General features: G+C 38.5%; 3 protein-coding genes across 13 annotated transcripts in view; 2 read left to right on the forward strand and 1 right to left on the reverse strand.

The window, feature by feature from the left end:
- xpo4 (exportin 4) overlaps window positions 1–9,683 on the forward strand; it is a 100,200-nt gene extending 90,517 nt beyond the window's left edge. The window contains exons 19-23 of the mRNA XM_078402434.1: window positions 1,064–1,182; window positions 1,756–1,886; window positions 3,349–3,466; window positions 5,779–5,871; window positions 5,970–9,683. Coding sequence (XP_078258560.1) covers window positions 1,064–1,182; window positions 1,756–1,886; window positions 3,349–3,466; window positions 5,779–5,871; window positions 5,970–6,167 — 659 coding nt within the window. The 3' untranslated portion in view covers window positions 6,168–9,683. The remainder of the gene's footprint in view (window positions 1–1,063; window positions 1,183–1,755; window positions 1,887–3,348; window positions 3,467–5,778; window positions 5,872–5,969) is intronic.
- Window positions 9,684–16,972: 7,289 nt separating this feature from the next.
- eef1akmt1 (EEF1A lysine methyltransferase 1) lies at window positions 16,973–25,099 on the forward strand. 11 transcript variants are annotated; one of them, XM_078402444.1, is made up of 6 exons: window positions 16,973–17,235; window positions 17,882–17,923; window positions 18,924–19,062; window positions 19,989–20,071; window positions 21,944–22,224; window positions 23,634–25,099. In XM_078402444.1, exons 3-6 carry the CDS (start codon window positions 18,925–18,927, stop codon window positions 23,774–23,776), a joined length of 645 nt encoding a protein of 214 aa, XP_078258570.1. In that variant the 5' UTR covers window positions 16,973–17,235; window positions 17,882–17,923; window position 18,924; the 3' UTR covers window positions 23,777–25,099. The 11 variants fall into 11 exon arrangements, with proteins under 11 accessions (XP_078258570.1, XP_078258566.1, XP_078258574.1 ...); XM_078402441.1 differs by lacking the exon at window positions 16,973–17,235 and adding an exon at window positions 17,534–17,756; XM_078402440.1 differs by lacking the exon at window positions 17,882–17,923.
- Window positions 25,100–25,311: 212 nt separating this feature from the next.
- The window catches only part of ift88 (intraflagellar transport 88 homolog), a 47,734-nt gene continuing 45,589 nt past the window's right edge, over window positions 25,312–27,456 (reverse strand). Inside the window, exon 26 of the mRNA XM_078403083.1 lies at window positions 25,312–25,595. Coding sequence (XP_078259209.1) covers window positions 25,474–25,595 — 122 coding nt within the window. The 3' untranslated portion in view covers window positions 25,312–25,473. The remainder of the gene's footprint in view (window positions 25,596–27,456) is intronic.

A 27,456-nucleotide genomic window follows, 5' to 3' on the forward strand; every position in this document is an offset into this window, starting at 1 on the left:
ACTGTAAATGGCAGACACACCAGGTGTACCTAACAAAGTAATATGTTGTATGGGTGTTTATCAAAGATGTTCCTTCTCCTTTTTGAATGGCCAGAAGGTCCCATAAGCTGGTGAGGGTATTTGCACTTCTTCCCCCCCCCCCCCATAAGGTTTTGAGAAGGTCACTAAGAATTCCTCTGACCTGCTAACTACTTGCCATGGCAAAATACTTAGATTTAGAGATACAGTGTGGAAACGGGCCCTTCGGCCCACCGAGTCCATGCCAACCAGCGATCACCCCATACACTAGGACTATCCTACACACTGGGGATAATTTACAATTTTTAAAGAGGCCAATTAGCGTAAAAACCTGCACGTCTTTGGAGTGTGGGACGAATCCGGAGCACCCGGAGAAAACCTGTGCAATCATGGGGAGAATGTGCAATCTCCGTACAGACAGCACCCATAGTCAGGATCAAACCCGGGTCTCTGGTGCTGTAAGGCAGCAACTCTCCTGCTGCACTACCATGCCGCCCTTGCAAAAAGTTTGAATTAGTGTGTCTAGTTTGTGACTTCTGGTGTTGGGCATTCAAATGAGTGGCCTTGTTTCCACTTCTTTAATTTTAGATACTGTTACCAATGTCGGAATAATTGGTCGGTGGTTCCTTGTTGCTCTAAATAGCATGTTATATTTGCTGGGAATCAGTCTGGATAATGAAAACCAATGTATCCAGTATCTCCACAATCAACCCTTTCCGAACATTGAGATGTAGATCTTCAGGTCCTGGTGTATTTATTGGCTTTCAGTCAAATTAATGTTGTCAATACTTTAATTTTTCTGATGCTAATTTCTTCAAGATCTTCTTGACCAGTCGTTGTGCATTATTTCTGAGAGTATTTTTGTGTCTTCATATTCAAGTCACTACACAAATATATAAAATCATTGAGGGATGAAGTAGTACAATGCATTAGGGAGATTTTTTATCTGTTAATTGATGAATTAGAATACATTTACATTTATGTCTGTCTTCCAGTCTTTTAACGAGAATATTTTAAGCCATTTTACACTCTATTTCTTATGCAGATGAAGTATTTCGGGGGCAGGAACCTGGACAGTCGGGAAACAAATCAGTGTCTGCTGCAGATGTTGTTCTTTATGGAGTTAATATTGTACTGCCCCTAATGTCACAAGACTTGTTAAAGGTAAGTGCTTTTTGTAATATCACAAACACTGGGAAATGTGTATCCCTTTTCTAGTTACTACACTGCATTCGGGTAAAAGATTTGAACAGCCTGGAGTGCTGAACTGAAACATCTTGAATGAAACTAAAGAACGCAAAGTGCTGGAGTAACTCAGCAGGTCAGACAGCATCTTTGGAGAACATGAATAGGTGACTTTTTGGGTCAGGACTCTTCTTCATAAGGAATGAAATTAAATAGCTTAAACTAGTATTTCAGCATGATCTAGTTAAGCTGACTGAAGACCAATGGGGTGGATGTCTAGAAACCTAGGTATGTCCGGACTGTAGAGAGCTGGATGGGAGGAGGATACTGAAAGGAAGGAGAGAATATCTTCGGTAGGCTACATATAATAAGCATGTGGGTGAGGACTATCAACCTTTTTTTAAGTCAAATTATTTATATCATAAGATTATGATGTATGGAGTGGGACTGGTTTATAATTGATAGTTTGATGCAAGTGTTTCTGGATATGCATAATTGCATTGTTTTTTAAATTTAAAGTACATTTTTAACTTTATTTTTGTGTCATGACAGTTTCCATCATTGTGTAACCAATATTACAAATTAATCACCTTCATCTGTGAAATATTTCCCGAGAAAATACCACAACTTCCAGAAGAACTTTTTAAAAGTCTGATGTACTCCCTGGAATTGGGAATGACATCGTATCCTTTTACTGATGATAGATCGTCTGCTCTGTTAGAATTACGGTTTTGATCGTGACAAATGTTTGGCATGGTTTGTATTTGGAGGGGTTAGGATGGACTAAGGCAACTTGAACCTGCTCTCAACAGAACAAAGTGCTGGAGTAACTCAGCAGGTCAGGCGGCATCTGTGGAGGGAATGAACAGGCACTTAACCCGCTGAGTTACTCCAGCAATTTGTATTTTTCTCAAGATTCTAGCATTTGCAATTCCTTGTGTCTCCATTCCTGTTCACTGCATATGCAGATGTATCCTCACTAGGGATTACAGGACTCCATATGTGTATTCAAAGTAACACAGGAAACTTTCTGTAAGAAATAACCAATAGCTTTACCCTTATCTAATGCTAAGATAGAGTTTTGGGATTTATGTGGAAACCTAAACAGCAAAGTCTGAACTAACTGGCAGTTAAGACACTATAAATGCTTTGCAAGGCTCTCGATGGGAGCACTATCAGACAAGCGTTGGCAATAAGCACCATAAAACAAACGAAGAAAAGCCTGATAAAACAATTTAGGTTTTTAAGAGAGCTTTGAAGGAAGAAAGATTTGCAGAGATATGGAGACGTTTAAGGAGTGAATTCCAACATATTGGTTTAGTTTAGTTTATTGTCACATGTACTGAGGTACAATAATAAACTTTTTGTGGCATTTACTCCAATCAGTGGAAAGACTATACATGATTACAATCGAGCCGCCAACGGTGTACAGATGTAGAATAAAGGGAATGATGTTTAATGCTAGGTAAAGTCTGATTAAGGAATCTTGTCAGAGTTGGGTGATTAAATTCTGGATGACAAAGTAGTTAAAATTGAAGGAGTGTGGATATTGTGGAAGGTTAAAGGTCGGAGGCAATTAAAGGTATTAATAAACAAGACCATAGAGTGACTTGAAGATGTTGCATAACATTTAAAATATTTTTTTCCTCTTAATCATCAGTGAAATTCCTCAGACTAGATTTGCAGATGCTGGGATCTTGAGGAAGAACAGTGTTGGAGAAACTTGGCAGATGTAACAGATGTTGCCAGACCCACTGGGTTCCTCAAGCACTTTGTTTTTTGAGTGAAATCATGACCTTTTATAGATTAGGGAAGTGGGTGGCAGTTGTCTAGTTACTTTGGGGAAAAAAGTGGAATTCTATGCCTTTGAATTTGCACAGTATTGAAGACTGGCTGGAGCACAGCATAATTTATTTTGTACAATCCTTTACGTTCCAAGATCCATCTAATTGCTTTCAACCAATTTTGTATTATAGTTTTTATACTAATTTATTATCGGAACCGTTTGTATAATTCATTTATAGTCTGATATCTTTATTTTGTACAAGGAATATGAATTTCTACAATTGTAATTATAGTTATAATTAGAATTAGAATTACAATTCTAGAATATGCATTTCTACAATTTTCCTGACTCTCTCTCAGAATGACATTCGAAGTTTCCCAACTCTGTTTAGAAGCCCTTACGCCCCTGGCTGAACAATGTGCTAAGGCACAAGAAACAGAATCACCACTCTTCACTGCAACTAGACATTTCCTTAAGGTACATTTGAAGTAGTTAAAGATAATTCTTGATTATTCTGTGCACTCTTAGTTTTAAATGGCAAATCAAAGTAAGTTGCACTTAGGCTGATAATTGTTTTCAGATTAGTGAATGTCTACATTTTTGACCCCCGTTGTACGCCTCGCACAAGCGCTTGGATCTTTTCCTCTTTTTTTTACCTCACTCGCATGCCTGATATACTATCTGTCTTCTGTAAGCATTCCATTCTCTCTGTTTCTATGTTGCCGTCATGTTTGTTCTATTGATGAGACTTTTCGCAAAGTTTCCTCCATAACATTCTCTTTCCTGAACTATGGATTCACCTCTACTGTAGTGGACAGTTCTTTTGGCCACATTTCATCAGCTTCCTGCACCTCTGCTCTTCTCCTTCTGGACAGAGTAAGGAGTTGTTACCCCTGTCTCACCTGTCACCCCGCTAGCTTCTGTAATTAACAGATCACCTTTCACAACTTCTACATTAATTCTCCATCCTACTCTGACCTGTCTGTAGCCTTTTGCACTGTTACAACAAACCCAATGTAAGCTTGAGGGACAACACCTCATCTTCCATCTGGGAATATTGCAACTTTCCACACTCATTGTTGTACTCTGCCAACTCGCTGTCTCTGTGTATATTACACCTGGCTGTGATAGTTCCGTTTTTAATTTCTGTATGAGCATCGCTTGACATGGGCATGACTTCCAACTTTGCATTTTGCAATATTGTTTGCTTTTGTTTGTCAATTCATCCTCGAATTGGCTCATTAATCTAATAACTGGAGAGATTAAACTTTATCTCCGCAACATCCCTGGCCTCAATCAGGTACAGATATTTCCTTTTCCTTATGCATCCCTCTCCAAACTTGTCCACAACTTAAAATTAACCTGTTTTTTCACTTTCTCAGCTCTGACACAGGGACTTCAACCTTGAAACAATAACTGCTTCTCATTCCATAGATGCTGCTTGATTTGCTGAGTGTTTCTACCATTTTCTGGTTTTCTTTGAAAGAAATTGTCGTATTTAGCAGTAATATTAAGTATCTTCATGAGTGCCAATTCAGTATATATACATATGATCTTTCCAATAAAACCTGGATAAACTTGCTTTGCTCATACGACCAAGATGCTTTTTGCCAGGACCATTTGTTTAAACTCCACTCTTTCTTGCATCCATGGGAAAATCCCTATTCGGGTTAATTTAAGATCCTGCAACAGTCATATGATTTTCAGGCTAGTTTCACATTTTACAAATGTGTTGCTTGAAGGTTGTTCCTTGATTTACTCTTTATCTTAGTACTAAAATATAAAGTATTGATGTACTTTAGCTCTTGGTACCACTGATTTCAAATAGCTCCTACCTGTATTCCACCTGACAAATGAGCTGCGAGGTCCATTAAAGATGTATTTGCAGTCTCCAAGGAGTGTCCTTGCCACCATCCTTTCAAATTCCCGCACTGCAGAACTAAAGTTAGCTACAGGAGGACATTTCAATGATTTAAATTTACTGTGATAAATTCAACAACTGCCTGAATGTTCTTGACCTGAAGTGCCGTCTGCCAATTTCCCTCCGGAGATGCTGCTTCAGCAGATTTATTTTTTCGCTCAAAATTCCAGCATCTGTACCCTCTTGTGACTACTTTTTATTTAAAATCTGTTTGATTTTATTTTAATGTGAGGTTGTTTATATAGCATATTTGTCATTTTAAACAAAAGTTGAAAAGTGATAAAAAGTGTGTGTGTGCAATTCGTTTAGAGATGCAGCGCGGAAAAAGTCCCTTCAGCCCACTGAGTCCGCAACGTCCAGTGATCCCCGTACACTATCACTATCCTACGGACTAGGGACAATTTACAGTATTTACCAAAGTCAATTAACCTGCAAACCTGAGCGTCTTTGGAATGTGGGAGGAAACCGGAGCACCTGAGAAAAACCCATGTGGTCACGGGGAGAACGTACAAACTCAGTACAGATAGCACCCATGGTCAGGATCGAACCCTGGTCTCTGGCTCTGTAATGCAGCAACTCTACCACTGTGCTGCCCCACACAAAGCTGCAAGTGTTATGCACTGGCAAATAAGTTGAGAACCACAATCACATTGTATATTGAGACATAAATACCAAGCATATATAATGATAAATGTTTCTCTTACTGCTTTATGCTTTCGTATCCACTTCTGCAAACAGTGTAATTGATCTGCAAAAGTGAATTGGATAAGCATTTAAGGGAAGATTATTTGTGGAGATTGACTTGATTTGTTCCAGAGTGCTTGGTGGACTTGTGGTGTAATGATTCATTGGATTTATGTGATTGCAGCTCGTCTTTGACATGCTGGTCTTGCAGAAGCACAACGCAGAACTTACTGATGCTGCAGGAGAAGCTTTCTACACACTAGTATGTCTGCATCAGGTAAAATTGCTTAACATTTCTGTATCCCCTCCTTTTAATCTTAAATTTTCTATTTTTTTCCTGAGAAATTGCTTATATTCCATGTGTTGTTTCACCAGGCTGAGTATTTGGAATTAGTTGAAACTCTTCTATCAAGCCAGCAGGATCCAGTTATATATCAAAGATTAGCAGATGCCTTTAATAATCTTACTGGAAGCAGCACTCCCCCGACTTTGGACCGGAAGCAGAGGATGGCCTTCCTAAAAAGCCTTAAAGACTTCATGGCAAATGTTGGTGGTCTTCTGTGCTTTAAATAAACTCAGGCTGCAAAATGCCCATGTTGACCAATGCACTGTAAAGCATGGAGATCACAGCTGACTGAATTTGACTCCTGTTTCAATGCTGTTGCCTGCCATCTTGGATGTGAGACTCTCAGGATATCTAGTCTACCACAGTAAGACCGAAGGATGAATCCACTACTATTCAGTTGCCAGTGTTTCTTAGCCATGATTTGCCATATAATCTAATTGTTTACTTAAAAACAGAATTAAATAGTGTATTTTGGAGAATTCCAATGTGTGGATGAATGGCACAGTGAATGAATCCAGTGCCTTTTTTATGTCTGGTTTAAACCAGTTGCCCAAATGGTCAGAGAAAACTGTCTTATTGCTTATATTTGAACCCTTGCTTTGGGGGAATCACTGTAGACAAAGATACAGCTGTAAATTATATAGCTGAAATTAGCTTTATTTTTTTTCCAACATATGGATTTATTTGTGACCGAAAGACACCAAATTGTAGCATTTTAATCTTGATTTTCTTTTGCATATCAGGCAGTAACCATATTGTACACCACATTTCAGATTCAATTTGTACTGCCTGCTGTTTAGAATAAAGTATATATTTTTGCTTCCCAGCCGTGAATTTTAGGAATTTTAACCAGTTGCCTTATTTTTTGTAAATATAAAAATTTTGCGTTGTGAAAAGACTGAAACTGGATCGCCAAAAGGGCAGCTTTGTGTGGTTTTCCTTGTAACATACTTTTATTTGAAAATGAAACGTTTTTACTGTTTGTTGTCAGAAGTAGTGTTAAAAGCATTTACTTATGAATGGAAGTAGTCACTTTTAAACAAAATGCGACTTTACACCTGAACTGTCACGCTGCAAGGTTCATGTGTTTATTTGAGCAATAACTAATTCTAGGGTGTGAATGATTTAATAATGTTCATCATGATAATCTAGAGCATTTTTTAAAAAAGAACTAGTTTATACTGTTGAGTAGTCAAAAATCAAACTTCTGACACTTAGAAAAATGTAAATAAGCTGTTGAGCGTTTTGTTTGTGCGAAATCTGCCTTGACTTGATGTTGCTCAACAAATCACAATGTATGTACATAAGTAAATAGAAAATTGTAATACTGCACAGTACACTTAGGGTTCCAAAATGAGAAATTAATCAGGATAAATCGGTTGGGTTTGAACATACAAATTAATTTTAAACGCACAGATTAAGTGGGGAAAAGCTTGTGGTTCTCATACCATTTAAAAAAGCTGGAACAGAAGAAAATACACAAAGGATCGATCATCTGAAAGAAACAAAGATAGTTTAACATTTTGGATATGATCATTGTAATTACAGCCTCCATCCAAAATATTTACTTGTCTTTCGCAATGAACTAACTCGTTATATTTTCACATTTCCAATATTATTGTCCTTTTTGTTATCCCTATAGGAAAACCCTTTTTTGATAAACTATGTACAGATTGTGTGTCAAAACTACTGAAAAATAATAGTACAACATTTAGTCTCTTGAGGCCAGCATACCAACAAAGTGTAGGTTTGTATGCCTCTCGTAATATACTCAATTTAAAATAAAATTGAAGTAGCTTAAGGGAATTAAAGTTGTTGCATTTTGATTCTCAATTTTTCTAGAAGATGAAAAAAATGAGGCAAAAATACAATATGTTCGAGAATTTGTGCAGATCACTTTTCTGTAGATCATTAATGCTTTACTTTTGAATGTTCACCCAAACTTCGGGCATCTTCAAAATACCCCGTTTATCAAGTTTTAGTTTCTTGCTATATAAAGCATAATATGCCTCTGTTGCCACCAATCTCCCCAGCTCAAAGTGAACAAGTAATTTATTCCATTTGCTATGAAAACCTGGTCCTTGCACAAAAAAATATTTTTAACTACTTTGTTTATTTTGAATTGTTTGTATCTGATTCTGAAAGCTGGCAAGTGAGAAGCTTTTGAGCAAAACATAACCATCTTTTAGATCCATTCAATGAAAGGTGAATAATCAAAATGTCACCAAAGTGCTTGATATTATCGTTACTGGAGTTGTAGGTAATTGCAATTTATCTAAGATTTATTTTGCCACGCTCCCATTGAAATGCAGTAAATCTTAACTGCAATAATTGATTTTTTTTTAATGGGTACAATGGAAATAATTTTTGGAAAAGGTGCACAGATAAACCTTTGTAGAAAGACCATCAGAGGTGAAGTCTTCATTAATTTAAGCACAATATCCCTTGCAAAAACTGAGCACTGGTTTTAATCCACTCTTCCATTCCTTTCAACCTCCTTATGCTTCCAAAGACATAATCTAATGGAGTTTACCTGCCAACAATTTTTTTTTTAAATTGAATTGCAAAATGAAAGATGATCATATTGAAATAATAGATCTTGATCAACACACACTCTGCAGCAAATAGCAATTCCTTGTCAACTTTACATATTTTAAAAACTGGTGGCAAAGCAATCTGGCAGAATATGTCAAACTTGGATTTCTGAACCACCTGAAAATAAACAAATATATTCTAAAGACCAAGATTTCTTCCCCCTGCTGAGATCGGGTCTGTTGTGTCAACTCAGATACAGGAAAATTGGGTGTTAGAGTAAAGGATGCACTGTACAGATTTTATTCAGTATAAAAATGTGGCACTATGAAAGTTCGAAGGATGATAAGATTTGTCTTAAGAATTTAATGCCCCCAAATATTTCATTTGATATTCCATTTTATCATGTTACGTGAAGTTTCTATAATATGGTTAAACTGCTGGAACTATTGTCTGTTAATCATAAACATTGAGTAATTTAAAGCCAACTTACGCTATAAAGAAAACTTTAAAGAGAAATGAGGTACAGAATGACTGCTTCACTATTAGTCTCATATTTGTAATATTTTTGAATGGTGTCACATTTTAGTTTCAATTCTATGGTTTCAGTCCTTGTTCTGACCAGGGATACCCAGGACTGTTGAACAAAGTATTTAACAATGCTGTGAAATAATGCAGGTCAAGAAAAATAAAATACTGTCAATTGCTGCCATGTGACAACTACTGTGAGCTCTTTAATTCATCTAGAAGCTGTTCTGAATGAATCCTAGCTTTTCTCGATGTGTAACCAGTTTGCGGGCAGTTATGCACAAATGAATAGCTATGATGCATTTCAGTGATTAGTATTTTGTATGTTTTGTACCTTTTTTGTGTGATTTATTTTGACATGTTATCACATCCCTGATGGTGTGCAAGTACAAGCACCATTTTATGTACATTATAGGAATTTTGACCATTAGATTTTTTTTAATTGTACGTAGAAGGAATTGTAAAGGTTTGAGGATATGTTTTGGGGACATCTGTCTAACCTAAAATGTATCGGATAAGTCTTCTTATAAGATTTAATATTTTGCTGCAGTTGAGTTCAGTATAAATTCTGACTATTGCATAGTCTACCCTTCTTGCATAGTACAAGATACATTTTTAAAAAGAAAAATACACATGGAATGTTTCTCTGTATATATGCGGTGACGACCAAATAAACTTTGGCTGCTCTTTAAATCAACCTGTCACCATTAAAACCTGGTTTTGTTTATAGGCTTGCTCACACTACATTTAAACAGCAGAATCTAACATTTTCAATTCAACATTTTAATCATCGTATGTGCAAAATTACATTAACTGTAGCAACATTACACTCAGTTTTATGCTGTCCACGTGATTAGAAATATGATACTGACTAATTTCCAATATTAAGATCTATTGTAAAGCAAAACAGATGGTTATTTTAAACTGTTTTATTAGTAAATTTTAATGTTCATTTCTATCGTAAGGCAGCTCTGAACTTGGTTAAGTATTCAATCACCATTCATTTTTAACAAATTAGAGTAACTTTCATTTGTTTAGACTGATGTTGTCAATAAACCCTAAACTCTAGTAATGAATATAGGGAAATCAAATTCCCTTCAAAATTTATCTGAAATCTCTTATTATTAGAAATTCCTGAAATGGCCTATTGATGATAATGCTGATTATTTTAAAACAATCAGAATATATTTCAGCTTTGAGAACAAAATGCATTGGTTAGTAACTAACTGGTATCCTTGGACGATAATCTTCACTGTCATTATAGACAATAAATATTACTTGAAATACAAATCCCAATTAACAATCAATTTTAATCCACACATGTAAGACCTTTAATTTCTTATTTATGCCTGATGAACTTCAGTTACCAATTGCATCTCCCATTCATCTGCATTTATAGGATTTTTAAAATGTTCACAAACCTATTACAAATAACTTGTACAGTGTTATCCCTACAGAGTAGATGCTTTCTACCACACTGGGTTTATTATTTGTGCCCTTGGGGCATCTTCAAAAGTTGTATACATTCAATTATTTTGTGATGTAGCCTTCCCTAATATATCCATTCAGTTTCAAGTAACATTCAGTTTGTGCATAGGAATTATCAGTTTTATTCAGGACAAGCAAATGTCATTTGGTACATGTATAGGAAAGGTTTAGAGGGATATGGGACCAAACGCAGGTAAATTGCACTATCTTAGATGGGACGTATTGATCAAAGATAATAGAGTGGAGCAAGATGGACCACTCTGTCAAAATCGCGTATACTGAAGTGCAGTACGCAAGGAGCGGAACGTCCACCATTTTAGTAAGCAAAACCTGTCATTCATTATGCTTCTCGCAGTGTAATCAGTGTTGTGGAGGAACAGTATGTGTGATGATACCATTAAAATGTAGTATATATCTCATCTATCAATTCACATTTTTTTGTTATTTTTCTTTTAAAATGTTTTCCCCCTGCTTAATTTCTCTGATTTTATTCTTTCTTACTGTTTCTGCCCATTTCCCTCCCATCCCATCCTGCCTCCCCTCTTTTGTGCAGTTTCCCTTGTATTGCTCTACACACACTCTGCACAAATTTAACATATATATGAATGTGTGTTTGTGTGTGAGAGGCAAGATAGAGATAAATATATATCAAAGTTCCTTCTCATGGATCAGAAGCAACTTTGATTTTTTTAAAATTTAATATTTTTATTGAATTTTTTAAGGACAGGTAGTGTGTACAATTATAATGGCAGCACTCTGTTAAACATAGAGGCAAGATAAAGTAATGTCCAGTTAAAACAAAGCAGAAGGATTGAAACAATGTATTGCAACAAACAGCAAACGAAGAAAAAAATAAAACATTTACCTTTTAAAAAAAATACTAAATATTATTCAGGAAATGAAGGAAATAAACAAAAACAGAAGACAAAACAAAACAAAAACTAACATTGGCAACAAGTGTGGGCCCAAAGATATGTGGATGTGATGCACCTTAAATAGGACCTTATCTCATCCTGTCAAACACATGAGGTATATGAGTCAGTTCATTTCTGCTGGGTTATTGACCATTTGTCGAGAAGCGGTTTCCAGATTTTCAGGAAGTCATTTTCCTTGTTGGCAAGTTTAATTCGGAGGCCTTCCATATGAATCACATTTCCGAGCTCCCTCAGCCATTGGTGGAATGTGGGGCTAGACTCAGATTTCCATTGTTGTAAAATGAGTTGTTTTGCGAGCAAAGTGCAGAGTGAGATGGCCTGAGTAGTAAGATTATCTAAGACAGAGTTCACAGTTAACCCAAATATCGCGAGAAAGGGGTCTGGTGTTTTGTTGTACTGTAAGCCTTTGATATATAAACAAATATAAGAGACCAGAAGGAGTGGAGCTTAGGGCAAAGCCACAGCTGATGGGTGAGCGTACCTGTGTCCTGTTTACACTTATCACAGAGCGGAGAGACGTTAGGATATATAGTATTGAGCCTCGATTTTGTGTAGTGGAGTCTGTGTACAATCTTGAATTGTATAAGTCTATGTCTAACGTTTATGGAACTGTTGTATATCTTAAGAATTGCCTTCCATGTATATCATATCATCATATCATATAAACATAGCACAAAAAGTAAGGACATTTGTGTTTGGTAGATTATTTCTTTGTTGAAACAATGCTTCTTGGCAATAAATCTTATACTGTTGGAAAGCCTGTTTATTTCCCTTTTAAATGGTGCCACATTTGTAAGGAACATGCATTTGTGGGATGAGCAGCAGAGCTGAGTATATGGGTTGCGCCCATGAAAAATTTGCCAAATCTCTGCCAATGCCAAACAACTTATTCTGCTGTTGCTATTGACTCTTGTTTTGAGCTTCTGGTACCCCCAGGTGCTGACAATCAGGTGCCTGATTGGCAGCATCTGTGAGCATGGGCCCTGCTACAGTGGTCAGTAGGTGTCTGCTCCAAGAATCTGCATGCCACGTTTGACTGATCTGGATAGGGCCCATGCGATAGGGCAACTTCAAGCTGGTGTTCCGCAAAACCAAGTTGCGGCATTATTTGGAGTGAGCCCTAGTACCATCTCCAAAGTGAAGGCCAAGTTCCATATAACGGGGGATGTCAGAGACAGGCCGCGAAGTGGGCGTCCCAAGAAGACGACACCCGAAGAAGACCGTTTCCTCACCCTGTCAGCACTTAGGAACCGTAGGCAGTCTTCTACAGATTTGCAGTCAAGGTTTGCAGGACGATATGGCCGACGGCTCTCTGCCCAGACAATTCGGAACAGACTGCACGCAGCCGATCTCCGGTCTCATAGGGCTGCCAGGAGGCCCGCCATGACTGCCCTTCACCGTCAGGCCCATTTGCGCTGGTGTCGGCAACGCGTGCACTGGAACCTGAACATGTGGAGGAACGTTATGTTCAGCGATGAGTCCAGATTCTGCCTACGGCAGTTGGATCATAGGGTCAAAGTGTGGAGAAGACGCGGAGAACGCTATGCTGATTGCTGCACCGATAGAGTAACATCTTTTGGTGGAGGCAGTGTGATGGTGTGGGGCGGCATCTCCCTCACTGGAAAAACGAGGCTTGTCATCATTGGAGACAATCTCAATGCAGAGAGATATCGAGATGAGACTCTGCAACCAGTGGCAATCCCATATCTCCAGTCTGAGACCGAACTCTATCCTCCAAGATGACAATGCTCGCCCCCACAGAGCAGGGTTTCTCAGAGACTGCCTCCAGAATTTGGGAGTGGAGAGGATGGAATGGCCTGCCAGCAGTCCTGACCTCAACCCCATTGAACACTTGTGGGATCAGCTTGGGCGTGCTGTTCGTGCCAGGGTGACCAACACAACCACGTTGGCTGACTTGCGACAAATGCTGGTTGAAGAATGGGATGCCATCCCACAACAGTGTGTGACCAGGCTGGTGACCAGCATGAGGAGGAGGTGCCAGGCTGTTGTGGCTGTGTATGGTTCTTCCACACGCTACTGAGGCTCCTGTTTATTAAATGAATAAATTGTTAAATTGCCAATATGTCTTGTTTCTTCAGACTTCAATCATCCAATCCACCAAACAACACCGAACAAGAGTCAATGGCAGAATAAGCTGTTTGGCATTGGCAGAGAAGATTTGGCAGATTTTTCATGGGCGCAACCCACATACTCAGCTCTGCTGCTCATCCCACAAATGCATGTTCCTTACAAATGTGGCACCATTTAAAAGGGAAATAAACAGGCTTTCCAACGGTATAAGATTTATTGCCAAGAAGCATTGTTACAACAAAGAAATAATCTACCAAACACAAATTTCCTTACTTTTTGTGCTATGTTTATATACAGCCGGAAATAGGTCTTTTCGGCCCTCCAAGTCCGTGCCGCCCAGCGATCCCCGTACATTAACACTATCCTACACCCGCTAGGGACAATTTTTACATTTTACATTTACCCAGCCAATTAACCTACATACCTGTATCGTCAGTGATTTCAGTACCCAGCTCTTCTATCCACGTGTTCCTTAATTTGGCGTCAGACAGTACAACCTGGGCTTGCAAGAATGAATAGAGAAAAGAGATTGACCCCTTACTGTTAGGATCATGGCGAATAAAGCTGTCAAGTACGGTATGTTCAGGCATAGTTTCATAATATGGTAAGTGAGTCTTAACATAGTTCCTTATTTGGAGGTGTCTAAAAAAAGTGTGTTGATGGTAGGCTATAGGATTGTTGCAATTGTTGGAAGGATGACAGGTTGCCCTCAAAATATAAGTTTCCGTTTGTGACTATACTTTTATTTTTCCAGACGGAAAAAACGGAATCATCTAAACCTGGAGGGAAAGCATGGTTTTTGCAGATAGGACTATCCATGTTAACTTTGGGCAAATTCAGGAAAGATTAAATTTGCCTCCGTGTTCTTAATGAGTTTAAGATAACACGGCTGTTTATGTATGATGGAATTTTTACCTTGACGGGATTATTCAAAAGAGCAGGAAGAGATGTATACCCGCAGTCTGCCTGTTCAATCTAGAGCCGTGGTTATTAGAGTGGGGTCTGCTGATAGGCTTTTGCGCCAGAGGGACAAAATTCTTAAGTTTGCAGCCCAGTAATAAAATTGAAATCGAGGGAGGCCAAAACCACCTTTTAACTTATCCTTATATAGATGTTTTTTTGATATTCTGGCCACTTTATTGTTCCAAATAAATGTTGAGATTATAGAATCCAATTTCTTGAAGTAATATAATGGTATATAGACCGGTAGGTACTGAAACATGTACAGGAATCTAGGGAGCATAACCATTTTTATGGCATTAATGTGGCCGACTAGAGAGATTGGTAATGTATTCCAGTATTCAATATTATGGCACAACTGTTGGGTCTTGCTTTCCCTGTTAGACTTTTAGAGATTACCATATTTATGCGTAGCAATAATAACTAAACTCTTAATTTGCTTATCTACAATCTTAAAGGGCATTGTGCGTAGAAACTCTAGGTCTACCTTATCCGATATTGGAAGCAATTTGCTCTTTTCCCAATTAATAGTGTAAACCGAAAGGCGACCAAAAGTTTCAATTAAACGCAAAAAAGGGAAGAGACATTTTAGGGTGCGATAAATACAATGTTATATCTGCAAAAAGTGATAAGTGGTGGTTTGTTTCATGTATTTGAATAGGCTTATAATCTGACTTTGCTCTAATTTGACTGGCAAGCACTTCGATACATAAATTATATAAATGCGGTGAACAAGAACTGCCTTGTTGAACGCCTCTATGTAGATAGAATGGCTGTGATATCTCCCCATTGGTAATAATGGAGGCTTGGGGTTGAGTGTAAATGATATTAATCCAATTTATAAACGTATTACCAAAACCGAAGTGGTTTAAGGTGGCTAACATGAATTTCCATTCTATATGGTCAAACGCCTTCTCTGTGTCTAAGGCGATGACCACACATTCCTCTGAAAAACTTTAGCAACCTTTTTCTTTCAATCTCTCTCTCTCTCATATACATATATATATATAGAGAGAGAGATATTGAAAGAAAAAGGTTGCTAAAGCTTCTCAGCACATGGTTCTTCTTATCATGATCACTGTTCTCTCATACATTTCATTAGGGCCTACCCATACACATTTGAAATAGTGACATCAAACTTATTTCCAGAAATCCTAATATTGTGAATAAAATAACTATGAACACATGTCAAGATAATTTTTCATTCTACATTAGTGTAATAAAATGTAATGTACCTACACTGATACAGAAGTGCTAGCTTTAAACATGAATAAAGTACATTGCTACCATGTTTTAGTATTGAATTTAACATACAATTGATGGGGTCGATGCAATATAGTGCTAACCCTCACTTTTGTAAAAAATGAGTTACATGCATTAACACGATCCTTACCCACTACCCTACAACCTGTAAAAATTTCATATTTAAATTCAACTGATAAGTTGGTCCAATAACATAGGCCCCTTGTTTTTTTTTGTGATTTATGGATTTTTCAAATGTGAATATCTCATAACGACACACTGTGGGTTAGCAGTATATTGCACCAACCCCCTCAATTTTAAATCATTCAAAAATGAACTTCATTAACAAGGATAACACTTTTTATTTCTGTCATTCATGGTATGATTTACATCATTTTGTGTGCGAGATATACAGGGTTGCACTGTTTTGCATATTAGCTAACCAATGAAAACATCAGGTCCTGATTTATAGCAGCTCTTCACCTCTCCCCACCCCCCCCCCCCCCCTTGCCTGAAGAAGGGTCCCAACCTGAAACATCACCATACTTCTTCTCCAGAGATGCTGCCTGACCCGGTGATTTACTCCACCCCTGTGTCTATTTGAATTGGATTCATGCTTCTGTACCATGTAAGGCAGCATTGGTCATTTTAGTGGCTGTCAACGGTTTTTAACTAATCAATTCACCAATTCAAATTTTCTTGGCTCTAAGTATAAAGTTAAATGTCTTTTCAATTATATTGTGGATACAGTAGAGTTCTATTGTTTGCAAATGCCTAATCTCTGCTTCCATGACTTTTTAAAATAAAACAAAAAGAGATACAGCTCGTGGAGGTGAAATTAAAATGAACAGAGAAAGCAAAGACGAACAGTTCATTAAATATGATCAATTGGCCTGATCAGATAGAGTGGATCTCAAGTGCAAATATTCAATCTGTAACATCAAAAGTTACAGATCACGAAGCAGCAACTCTTCAATAAATAGTTATAAATGTCAACTATCAACTTATCCAATAAGTTGAACAAAAATAATTGTTTGCCAACATTTTATATACGAAGAAATCGCAGTTGTGAACACTGCCCAGTCTAGCACACAGAATCTGCTTACTAAAATGGCGCTGAAATGTACCCATGACCTACTACGGTTTTTAGAGTCGAGTGGTCTATCTTGCTCCTCTAGTATCTTTGGTCGTGATCGACATGGACGGGTTGGGCCGAGGGGCGTTTCCTGGCTGCCTGACTCGGGACTATAATTACAAGAAATCTGTTAAAAACAAAGTCCAGCGTGAATCTTGCAAAACACCCCTTTTACGATGAATGGATGTTGGCCAGTTGGTTTTTGGCCTATTATTGGTTAACAGCTAACCATTGCCACCTGAAAGTCAATTTGTGTTGGAAATGCAGTAGTTTCGAAGGAGAAATCTGGGGTTTTACGCAGATGCTGGTTTGCACCGAAGACAGACTCAAAATACTGGAGTAACTGATCGGCACAGGCAGCATCTCTGGGGTGAAAAGGAATAGGTAACGTTTCTGACGTTGCGACCCTTCTTCAGTCTGTGGGGTTTTTTATTGTTGTTTGTCTTTAGGGGGCGCAAAACCTGTCGGAAGCACCCGGCGGGTGGGCGTCCCTCACCCGGGAGCTGAGGCTGCGGGGAGACGACATCCGCCCCGACCCGCCCGCCGCCGCGGCGACTGACCGCAACCGGAAGTTGCTGCTCGCCAGCCCCACTGCCACACGTGGTCCTTGACGTCACTGGCCGGGCCAGCGGGTCGTCGCCCAGGGACGGGACTGGCGGCGGGTGAGTGGAGTGTGAGTGGCCCTTGGGCCCTCGGGTCTTCCGGTGGCTCCCGCTTCACAGCGAGCAGGTGCAGGCGGGTGGTGCAACCTCCCAGCCCCCTTCTCCGTCTCCCCCTCCTCCCTGCTCCTGGAACTTATCGACAGAAAAGTCAGAGTGGGTTGGTGCATTAAAGTGGCAAGCTCAGGGAAGCAGTAGGTTATTTCTGCATAAGAAAATAGCTGCAGATACTGGTACAAATCGAAGGTATTTATTCACAAAATGCTGGAGTAACTCAGCAGGTCAGGCAGCATCGCGGGAGAGAAGGAATTCCTGCATAGATGCTCTGTAAAGTCTTCACCCAATCTGTATTTGATTTTTCTCCATTGCAGATGAAGCAACATTATCGGTTTATTATTGTCACATGTACCAAGGTACAACAAACAACTTTGTATGTCTACCGCATTAATAAATGAGCTCATTGCTAGGAACTGGTTGTATTTTGGACATGACATTTGTTAAATATCCATATCTTTCCCTTCCTGTGTGAGTCACTCTGCACACCCCTCTCCCCTGGCCCGATCTCTCTTCCCCCCCCCCCCCCAATTTCTCACACACCCCTCCCTTTCTGCATCTGGCCCTCTGCTCTCTCTGAATTTTTCCTTCTCCTCTCTACTTCCTCCACCCCCCACACCCAGCACTGTTTTCCCTTTCCCACTCTGGCTCTCTCTTTCGCCTTCTATATATCCTCCCCCACCCACCCAGCTTGTCCCCTTCTCTTTAAAGCAGATTAATATTTGAAAATGTTGCAAATATTCGGAAGATCCGAGAACACATCCCCACAGTAATCTAGCTGGAAAAGGTGATTTACTGATAGTGATTTAAACTTGCAGATGTTCTGAGTTGACTAAATGTGATTTAAAAAATAAGTTGCACCATGGATATGATTACTTTGCCTCTGCACCCACTCCTCATGGCTTGCTAGTACTCGCTATCCCACAGTCTTATTTATTACCAGACAGTGAGTATTGGTTTGCTCATTGTTAAGGCATCGTATTTAAGGTTTGTCCTTTCATTATCTGACACCTTCTAACAAGAGAAGTGACATCTTTGCCAGACTCCACTCCGTAGCCAGAATACACCGAGAGCAATCCTTATTAGTGCATAATCTGCACTTCTGTTTGAGGTCGGCACATTCAGCTCTGATCGAGATCAAAGAGAGATCCTTTTAGTTATGAAACTCACTCGGCCAACTGTCTGCCTCAAGAATTTTTAAAACATTTTTATACAGGCTGAAGTAGCATCCTAATTATAAGTCAACTGTGTCTGTGGAAAAGAATTGGCCTGTTACCAACGGGTGTTTCTGTTAATAGTGCATGTATTATCTGTGTGGAGTAAACTACTTTCATTTATTCCAAGATAATTTGTCTTCAGCATGAACGACAGTGATGATGACGATACACAATTGTCAGCCCATACTTTGGCTGCCCTGCAGGAGTTCTATCTGGATCAGCAGAAGAAGCAATGTGCAGAAAGCAGTAACTACTTTGTTGGATCTGTAGAGGAGGACTGGGTAAAATACTGGTGTTTGTTTTGTGCCCTAACTTTTCCTGAAACACATTTCCTATTCAAGTCAGATTTCCTGTTTTAAATATGCAGTGCACTAGGTGGTGGTAAGATTTTATTAAAAGTTTAACAGTGGGTGGAAGAAAATTTGGATCAGCCAGACCACAGTTTCTTTCAAACCTAATAATGGGTTTGCAAGATTGTTGTACTTCATTATAAATTATCCATGGATAGCAGCACGGTACAAAACCTTTTCACTGTAATTTGGTACAGGTGACAATAAACTAAACTAAACTAACAACTAAAGCTGTGAAGTACATTTACAACAGTTTAAGCTGATAAAGATGGATGGAATCCAGGATTATCACACACAATATGGGTTGAATTGTGCACTTAGTTTTTCCTGTTATTTCTGCATCAGTAAGATTTATTTGTTTTATCTTTAGGTTAAATGATTAATTCTCTTTTAACTAAAATTTCCATGTAGGTTAGAAACAGATTTTTTTCATACTTGTTTAACAGTTTCCCCGAGCATTTTATTTTTTTACTCCTGCAGTCCAGATGACAAATTTTATGAGGATATACACATAAATCGGGCGACTAACTCTCTTGCAGAGTAGTCTTTTCTGACTGAAACCAAGTGACAGAAAACATTTTGTAAAGAAGTGTTAACTTTGGTAGGCAGAATAGGAAGAAACATTATAGTGTAAGTGTCTCAATTCCAAAGTGTGTTTAGCAAGATCTTGATGTGTACGTTTGTAAATTCTTCAAAAGAAAGGAAGATGTTTTGAGCCTGTGTAAAACACGGGTTAGGCAACCGCTGGAATCTGAACACTGCTGATTTCTGACTGCTTTTCACCACTGGTCACTGCGTAACTACACCACATTTAACTACTGACCAAGTGTTATTTCTGCAATTATTGTTTTTAATAGCAGTTGAGCCAATTTTGGTACAGTGATGAAACTGCTCAACGACTAGCCCAAGAGGCAATTGAAGCTGCAGGAAGTGGGGGAAGGTAAGTGTTCTCTTTTGCACAGGGTCAATGGTTTCATGTTCCTCATGGTGCATTGTTTTATCTATCAGTTAGCAAATGCAGTCAGTGGCTAAGATATGAACTAGGAATAAAAGACACAAAGTGCTGGAGTAACTCAGCGGGTCAGGCGGCATCCCTGGTGAACATGGATAGGCGACATTTCAGGTCGGGATTACAACAATCAGTCTCAAGAAGGGTTCCGACCCGAAACGTCGATTATCCATGTTCTCCAGAGATGTTGCCTGACCTGTTGAGTTACTCCAGCACTTTGTGTTTAGCACTTATAAGGTTGGTGTGCAACTTGAATTCCATTTTATAATGAGATGCATCATCCCCAGTCTGGCTTGTGGTCTGCCCTTGTTTTTCCGGATGCAGAGAAAGCAGACATGCTGGCGTATTGCACCCATGAGGTAGATAGGCGTCAAAAAACAAGCCCCCTCTGAAGAACTCAGCTGCTCAAACAGATTTGGTGGAAACAAAGGGATGGTCAGTGTTGTGCAGACCTCCCAACCCAAATTTGGTGGAAAGTTTCTGTTTTCTTATTTAATTTCCACCATTCCGATTTTGCCTCAGGAGTGTGATGGGAGAGGGTGGGGGGGGAAGTGAAGGTAGGGGAGTGGGGATAGAGTGGGAGAGGGGAGTGGGGGGGGGACATGGACCGTTGTGATTTGCTGTTGAAGACCATTGGGGCAAGTATGTCTTCAATGAAATTAGGTATGTGCAGTTTTAAATGAAACTTCAGAACTTAGTCATACATTTTATGACCATTGTTCTTTTATTCAATACCAAGAGAATTGGGATGTGTAAGGAAAAAGCAAAATAGAAAAAACAAAACAAAACATTTTTTTCTTTGTGTTGTAAAAGTATTTATGTCCAAAACCCTTTCCATAAATGGCAGTATATACTCGTGATAGGCCTGACATTGTACTTGTAGTCCAAGAAGACTGTTAGAAATAATAGTTGTTTTTCACACATGAATGTAGCGCAACGCCTATGCGCATTTGGCGTCCTACTTTTTTTGCTGAAAAGTTGCATTACGTGCCATATTATGAATTTTGATGTAAAATTCTAATTTTGGACATCAAAATTATGAATTTGTAAAATCAAATGTTGGGAGGTCTGGTTGTTTTTTAAATGTTGTAATAGTACCTGCCTCAACTACTTCCTCTGGCAGCTCGTTCCATATATCTACTACCCTTTGTGTAAAAAAGTTACCCGTCTGGTTCCTATTAAATATTTTCCCCCTCACCTTAAACCTATGTCCTCTGGTTCTTGATTCCCCTAATCTGGGTAAAAAAACTCTTTGCATTTACTCTGAATATTCCTCTCATGATCTTATACATCTTTATAAGATTACCCCTCATCCTCCTGTGCTCCAAGGAATAGAGTTCTAGCCTGCTCAACCTCTCCCTAATAGCTCAGGCCCTCGAGCCCTAGCAACATCCTCGTAAAAGTACCATTTGTGTACCATTGAGATTCTGTACCAGAACACCCTGACAGTATTTGAAAGCTCACCCTGCTCAAAGCGATTGAATTATTTTCAAATGGCTATTAATTTGTGAAATTCAAAACCAATTCCAATAGATCTAAACAATAAAGTAAAAAATACTGTAAAAAATGAATCACTAAAATGTTAACGAATAACCTTGTTAAAGTAAAGTAAACTTGAGCACACAATTGACTTACCTTTTTCTCTGAAGGCAGCAGCGTTTCTTTTTTCTGGGTCATTGGGGAAAATCCTGAGAATGTAGGTTGGGGCTATGTATTTCTTGAAATGGAGGTTAAATTTGTCAATCTTCCTATGCATATGAAGCATGGCTATATTGTACTTTCTTCATGTTGAATCTGTTCCAGAATCGCTTGCATCAGTGTCCCAAGTGTCTATCAGAAACTGAAACAACTTTGGAATAAAGAATTCTCTGCCGTATTGTTGGAATACGACAGGCGCTTTTCTGTTTATGGAAAGGATTTTTATTTCTATGACTATAACAATCCTCTGAATTTGCATGAGGATCTCCAGCCTCTCAGTTGTGATTTGGTGATCGCCGATCCACCATACCTCTCAGATGAATGTCTCAGCAAGGTAGCACTAACAGTCAAATATCTAACAAAAGGAAAGGTTCTTCTTTGTACTGGTATGTAGACTTATGGTTTGCTGCATTCATTGAAAAACAAAATGTGTTATAATGTTTGAATAAGATTAGATAATGAAGGAATAGAAACTCATTGATTTATCTACAATGATTTCATTAACGGTATTGCTGAAGGTTAGGAAGGCAGTTAGTTTTAGTATTGTCATTCAACATGCCTGTTTTCATTTGTGGTATCAATGTTAATCACAATTACTATTTTGTGAAGTCCACAGTGCTCCTGACTACCCTTTTTATTCCATTTCTATTCAGATCATGCTTTGTGTTGATACTGATATCCCTTGAATTACTTTTCACATATCCTTTTGCGGGTTTCACTATCCAAAGACCTTTTTGTTGGTTCCTTCACTTCCTCATGGAAGCCAGACACCAAGGTCCTTCAAGTGTTAACCACTATAGTCAAATTGCTTTGTTTCTGTGCCACAAAAGTTGGCAATACTTCCTACTCCAGAAACATTTGTTCGCAATAAACTTGATAAAAGTTACCAGTTCTATATTTTAAGTCAGCTATTACTTCATTAAGATTATCTCTGCTTCATTCCATTGAGCAATTTGATTGTGCCATCTTGCTAAAGCAGACAGAATAAGGATGGATTTAGCAGACTAAGACTGGGCACAATTATGCACTGAGAATCAGCTAATGTAGTTTTTAACAGGCATTAAAGCAATATAAATGTAATAAATATTACTGGACAGGAAAATGGTATGCTAAGCTATACAGATTGTAAAATTCCTCAATTTGATCAATAATTTCCCTAAACTTTATCAATTTGGCAGCTTTTAACATGTCAAAACTTGGATTGTTTTCTCTGGTGCTTTAAGAGTGTAAGGGGAGACTCGATAGAGATTTATGAAATTACGAGAGCCATAGACAGTCTGAACCTTTTTGCTAGGGTTGAAATATCGAAGACAGAAGCTGTAGCTTTAAGGTGAGAGGGGCACAGTTTGAATGAGATATACAGGGCAAGGCTTTTGCACAGCGGGTGGTGAGTGTCTGGAATGGACTGCCAGGAGTGGTGGCAGAGGTGGAAACAGATGTGATAGTGGCATTTAAGAGGCTTTTAGATTGTTTCATGGATATGCAGGGAATGGAAGGGCATGGATCATGCGCAGGCAGAGGAAATTAGTTTGACGGCAATATGTTTGGCATGGACATGGTGAGCCGAGGGCCTGGTCAAGTGGCGTACTGTTCTATGTACTCCACCTCGTAAAAGAGGCACAGAGTAGGGAAAAGAAGCAGAGAAACAGTCAGGAGGAATTTGTTTCAGGATGTTAAATGAGAGAATGATTGAGGTCCACATTGGTAACTTGATTAGTTAAATACTTTATGAAAATCTGCTGATGAGAGAATCACGGTGAATGAAATGTAGTAATGTATGTAACTTCTCTTTCAGGTGCAGTTATGGAAGACCTGGCAGCTAAGTTACTTTCTGTGAAAATGTGTAAATTTCTCCCCAAACACAATAGGAATTTAGAAAATGAATTTTGCTGTTACACAAACTATACTTCAGGATTAGATATACCCTCTATTAATTAATAGAATTTAATTGAAACATTAATGTGAAAGGAATTCTATGTAATGATATGCCCTAAGTGCTGGTATGTGGATCCTTGTGTTATCTATTAAAATACCCATTCTGGAGGCTACAATTTGTAAATTTATTCTGCAAAGATATTTTCATTGTTTTGTAAATCAGTACAAAAATTGGTTTACCTGATAATCTGTAATGCATTGTGATTGTCTATTACGACAGATGCAGTATTTGAGATAATCCAAAATTAGGAGGTCCATTCTGGACCACAGAGGTTTCTTAGTATCTCGACCCAGTATTATTTGCAGACGTTTAACAGCAGATGGGCAAGCTAGTTTCTTTTTAACAAAAAAATACTTGTAGATACAAATATTGCTATTTTAAATAGTGTCAGAAAATGAGATTGCTTACTTGTTTCGCACACTGGAAGACTTGGACACATGCAATGTTAAGATTTGATATTAGGCAATGTTATCTAAAAGATGATAACTTTCCCTGATGGCCGCATGACAAGAAGAGGATGTAGGAATAGCCTTCTGACAATCAATGCTTCTGCCTTTAATTACAACCCTCTCCTTCGACAAACACATCAAACACATCACCAAGACAGCCTTCTTCCACCTCAAAAACATCGCCCGTCTCCGTCCATCCCTCTCCTCCACAGCTGCAGAAACCCTCATCCACGCCTTCATCACCTCCCGTCTGGACTACTGCAACAGCCTCCTCTATGGCTCACCCTCAAAAATCATCAGTAAACTTCAATACATTCAAAACTCCGCTGCCCGTCTACTCACCCACTCCCCGTTCCGTGACCATATCACCCCCGTCCTTTACAAGCTCTACTGGCTCCCCATCCCCCAGAGAATCCAGTACAAAATCCTCCTCATGATCTACAAAGCCCTCCATAACCTGGCCCCATCCTACCTGACTGACCTCCTCCACAGATACACTCCCACCTCCACCCTCCGCTCTGCTGCTGCCAACCTCCTGTCCCCCCCCATCCGGACCAAACTCAGATCCTGGGGGGACAGGGCTTTCTCCATCGCTGCTCCCACCCTCTGGAACTCACTACCCCAAACCGTCAGAGACTCCTCCTCACTCACCACATTCAAAACATCACTGAAGTCTCACCTGTTCAGCACTGCCTTCAACCACTGACCGTCACCTCACCTTCTGTCTCCTTTTTCTGTTCGTTTACTTATTTATCTATTTATTTTCTTCTCTATGTTCTAGTAATCCCTGTAAAGCGTCTTTGAGTGTTTGAAAAGCGCTATATAAATGTGATGCATTATTATTATTATTATTATAATTGAGGGTAATAAAGTTGACATGAGTAAGAATCTTTCTGTATTAAAGTTTACAACATGGACAGTGTTCAGGCTTTCTGCTGCTTGGAGGTGGTTTGCCATTATAGGAAACAAATGTTCATGTCTCAATCATAAATACTTTAATATCTAAAATTGAATTATTTGATAAGTATACCATAGTATTAATTAAATACAATAACAATCATAGATTTTTCAATCTTTAAATACACTGCTTTAACATTACAAAATGTTACAAATCTGAAATATCAAATATACACATATACATTTATAGTTAACTATTCCAAATTTATTCAATACCACAGATTAAGCAAATTAAAGGAAATAACTCCTATAATATCTGAATATATTTGTTTTCTATTTGAAGACTGCAGCCATTATTCTGGTAACAAATCATCTCCTAATTCTTCATCTGCAAACTCATCTTCTTCAATGCGTTTTCGAGCTGCAGTTTTGGGCCGTTCAATTTGTGGTCCAAGTGGATCCACGTATGATGCATCTATTATTACAGAAAGCAATTAAAATGTGGAAGCAGCACATTTTGTTTTATTATGGTAATATTGGTCAATTTTTCCAGACATGGATCGGAAAACTCCATAACTCGTAATATTTTTGAATAGCAGATTCAGCAAATAATGTAAGATTTTAATTAATGTCACACTTTGCTTTCAGAGTTAAAGTCAAAATTGAGAAACCAGATATTTAAGTGGAACCCACAGATTTGAACACTACTAATAAATAAAATAATGTATTAAACATCATGGGAATTGTGACAATTCTACCAACTGATTCAAAAGGAGGAGTTAAGGGCATGTGCGAGAGATTAAGTTGCATGGTTATGGGAGGTTAATAGGGATAATTGGATTGTTTTGCGTGGAGCCATCATGGATTCAATAGGCTAAATAGCTATGTCATGCCATAAAAAATATGAATGTATATTTAGTCTGCTACAACATAACACAAGTGATGAATTAGGGAACACAATTTGCATTACGCTAACTGAATTGATTTCAATTGGAAGCTAGAGATCCACTTAAGTTACTTTGGAAATGTACAAGTAGGGAAAAAAAGCCATCTTGGATTTAAATCGTTTCGGGAACAAAAAATCTTGTTTTCATATAACCTTCCCTAGTTGGATAAAATTGTTCAGATTGATCAGATTGTTACTAATAAGTAACAAAAACTTATTGCTATTAAAAACAAACTTTAGTTTTGAAAACCCAATGGAAAGAATCTACTATGTTACTGACAGTCTGAAACCGTCTAGCCCTTAACCCCATTGACATAAATGTCGTTATAACATGATTTTCTTTAACACAGGGTTTCTTAGGAATACAACCATATTGTTATAGCAGAATTACCTGTATAAACGATATTAGAAGATGTAGGTGATGTGGCCTTTCAAGTCTGTTCAACAATAATTCTGCAAGGTCATGACTGATTATACGGCATGTCCATTTGGCTGGCTGGCCAGCTCAATAACCCCAAAATTATTCATGTTAACATTGAATGAGCATCCACAAAGGTAGAGAGCTCTCTAAAGAGGTTTCTCTAACATGAACGGCGAACTTCTTTTATTGAACTTGCCATTCTAGATTACCCACTACAGGAAGTTGCCTTTGTCATCTACGTCATTAAATCCTTAGAATATGCCTTAGAAATAAGATTCTCTTGCATTTTCTAAACTTGTGTGTCCAAGTCAGTCTCTTTTAATCAGTTGATAGGGCAACTATTATCCCAGGAGTCTCATGAATCAACACGGTGCTGACCGCAAGGAAAGTTATATTTGTCCTGAAGTGCAGAAACCAACACTACTCCGGACCCCGCAGTCTCTTGTTCATTACCATTCCTTAGCACCCTACCATTTACTGTATAAATTCTATCCCTATTTGACTTCCTGAAATGCATCATGCACTTGGGATTAAATTCCATTTGCAAATGCTCCACTCGACTTTCCAACTGACCTAGATTCTGTTGTAGCCTTAGGCAACTTTTCTCAACACCACCAACTTTTGTATCATCCACAAAATTAATAATCATACCGTCTACATTCACATCCAAGTTGTCAAATATCAAATGTCCCAGCACCAACCCATGTCGTACATCGCTGGTTGCAGACTTTCAATCAAGGAAACATACTTCCACCACTATCCTCTGTCTCACATCACCAGTCCAATTTTGGAATCAATTAGCCAGCTCACCTTGGATTCCATATGTCTTAAACGACTAGACCAGCCTACCATGCAGAATCGTGTCATTAAATATATTTAAGAAGGAGGTGGATTTTTTCTTAATGCTAAAGGGATATGGGGAGAGGTTGGGATTAAAGTACTGACATGGAAAAACAGCCAGGATCACAT

Source organism: Rhinoraja longicauda, chromosome 7, assembly GCF_053455715.1.
Source record: "Rhinoraja longicauda isolate Sanriku21f chromosome 7, sRhiLon1.1, whole genome shotgun sequence".
In the NCBI taxonomy this organism is placed as follows: domain Eukaryota; kingdom Metazoa; phylum Chordata; class Chondrichthyes; order Rajiformes; family Arhynchobatidae; genus Rhinoraja; species Rhinoraja longicauda.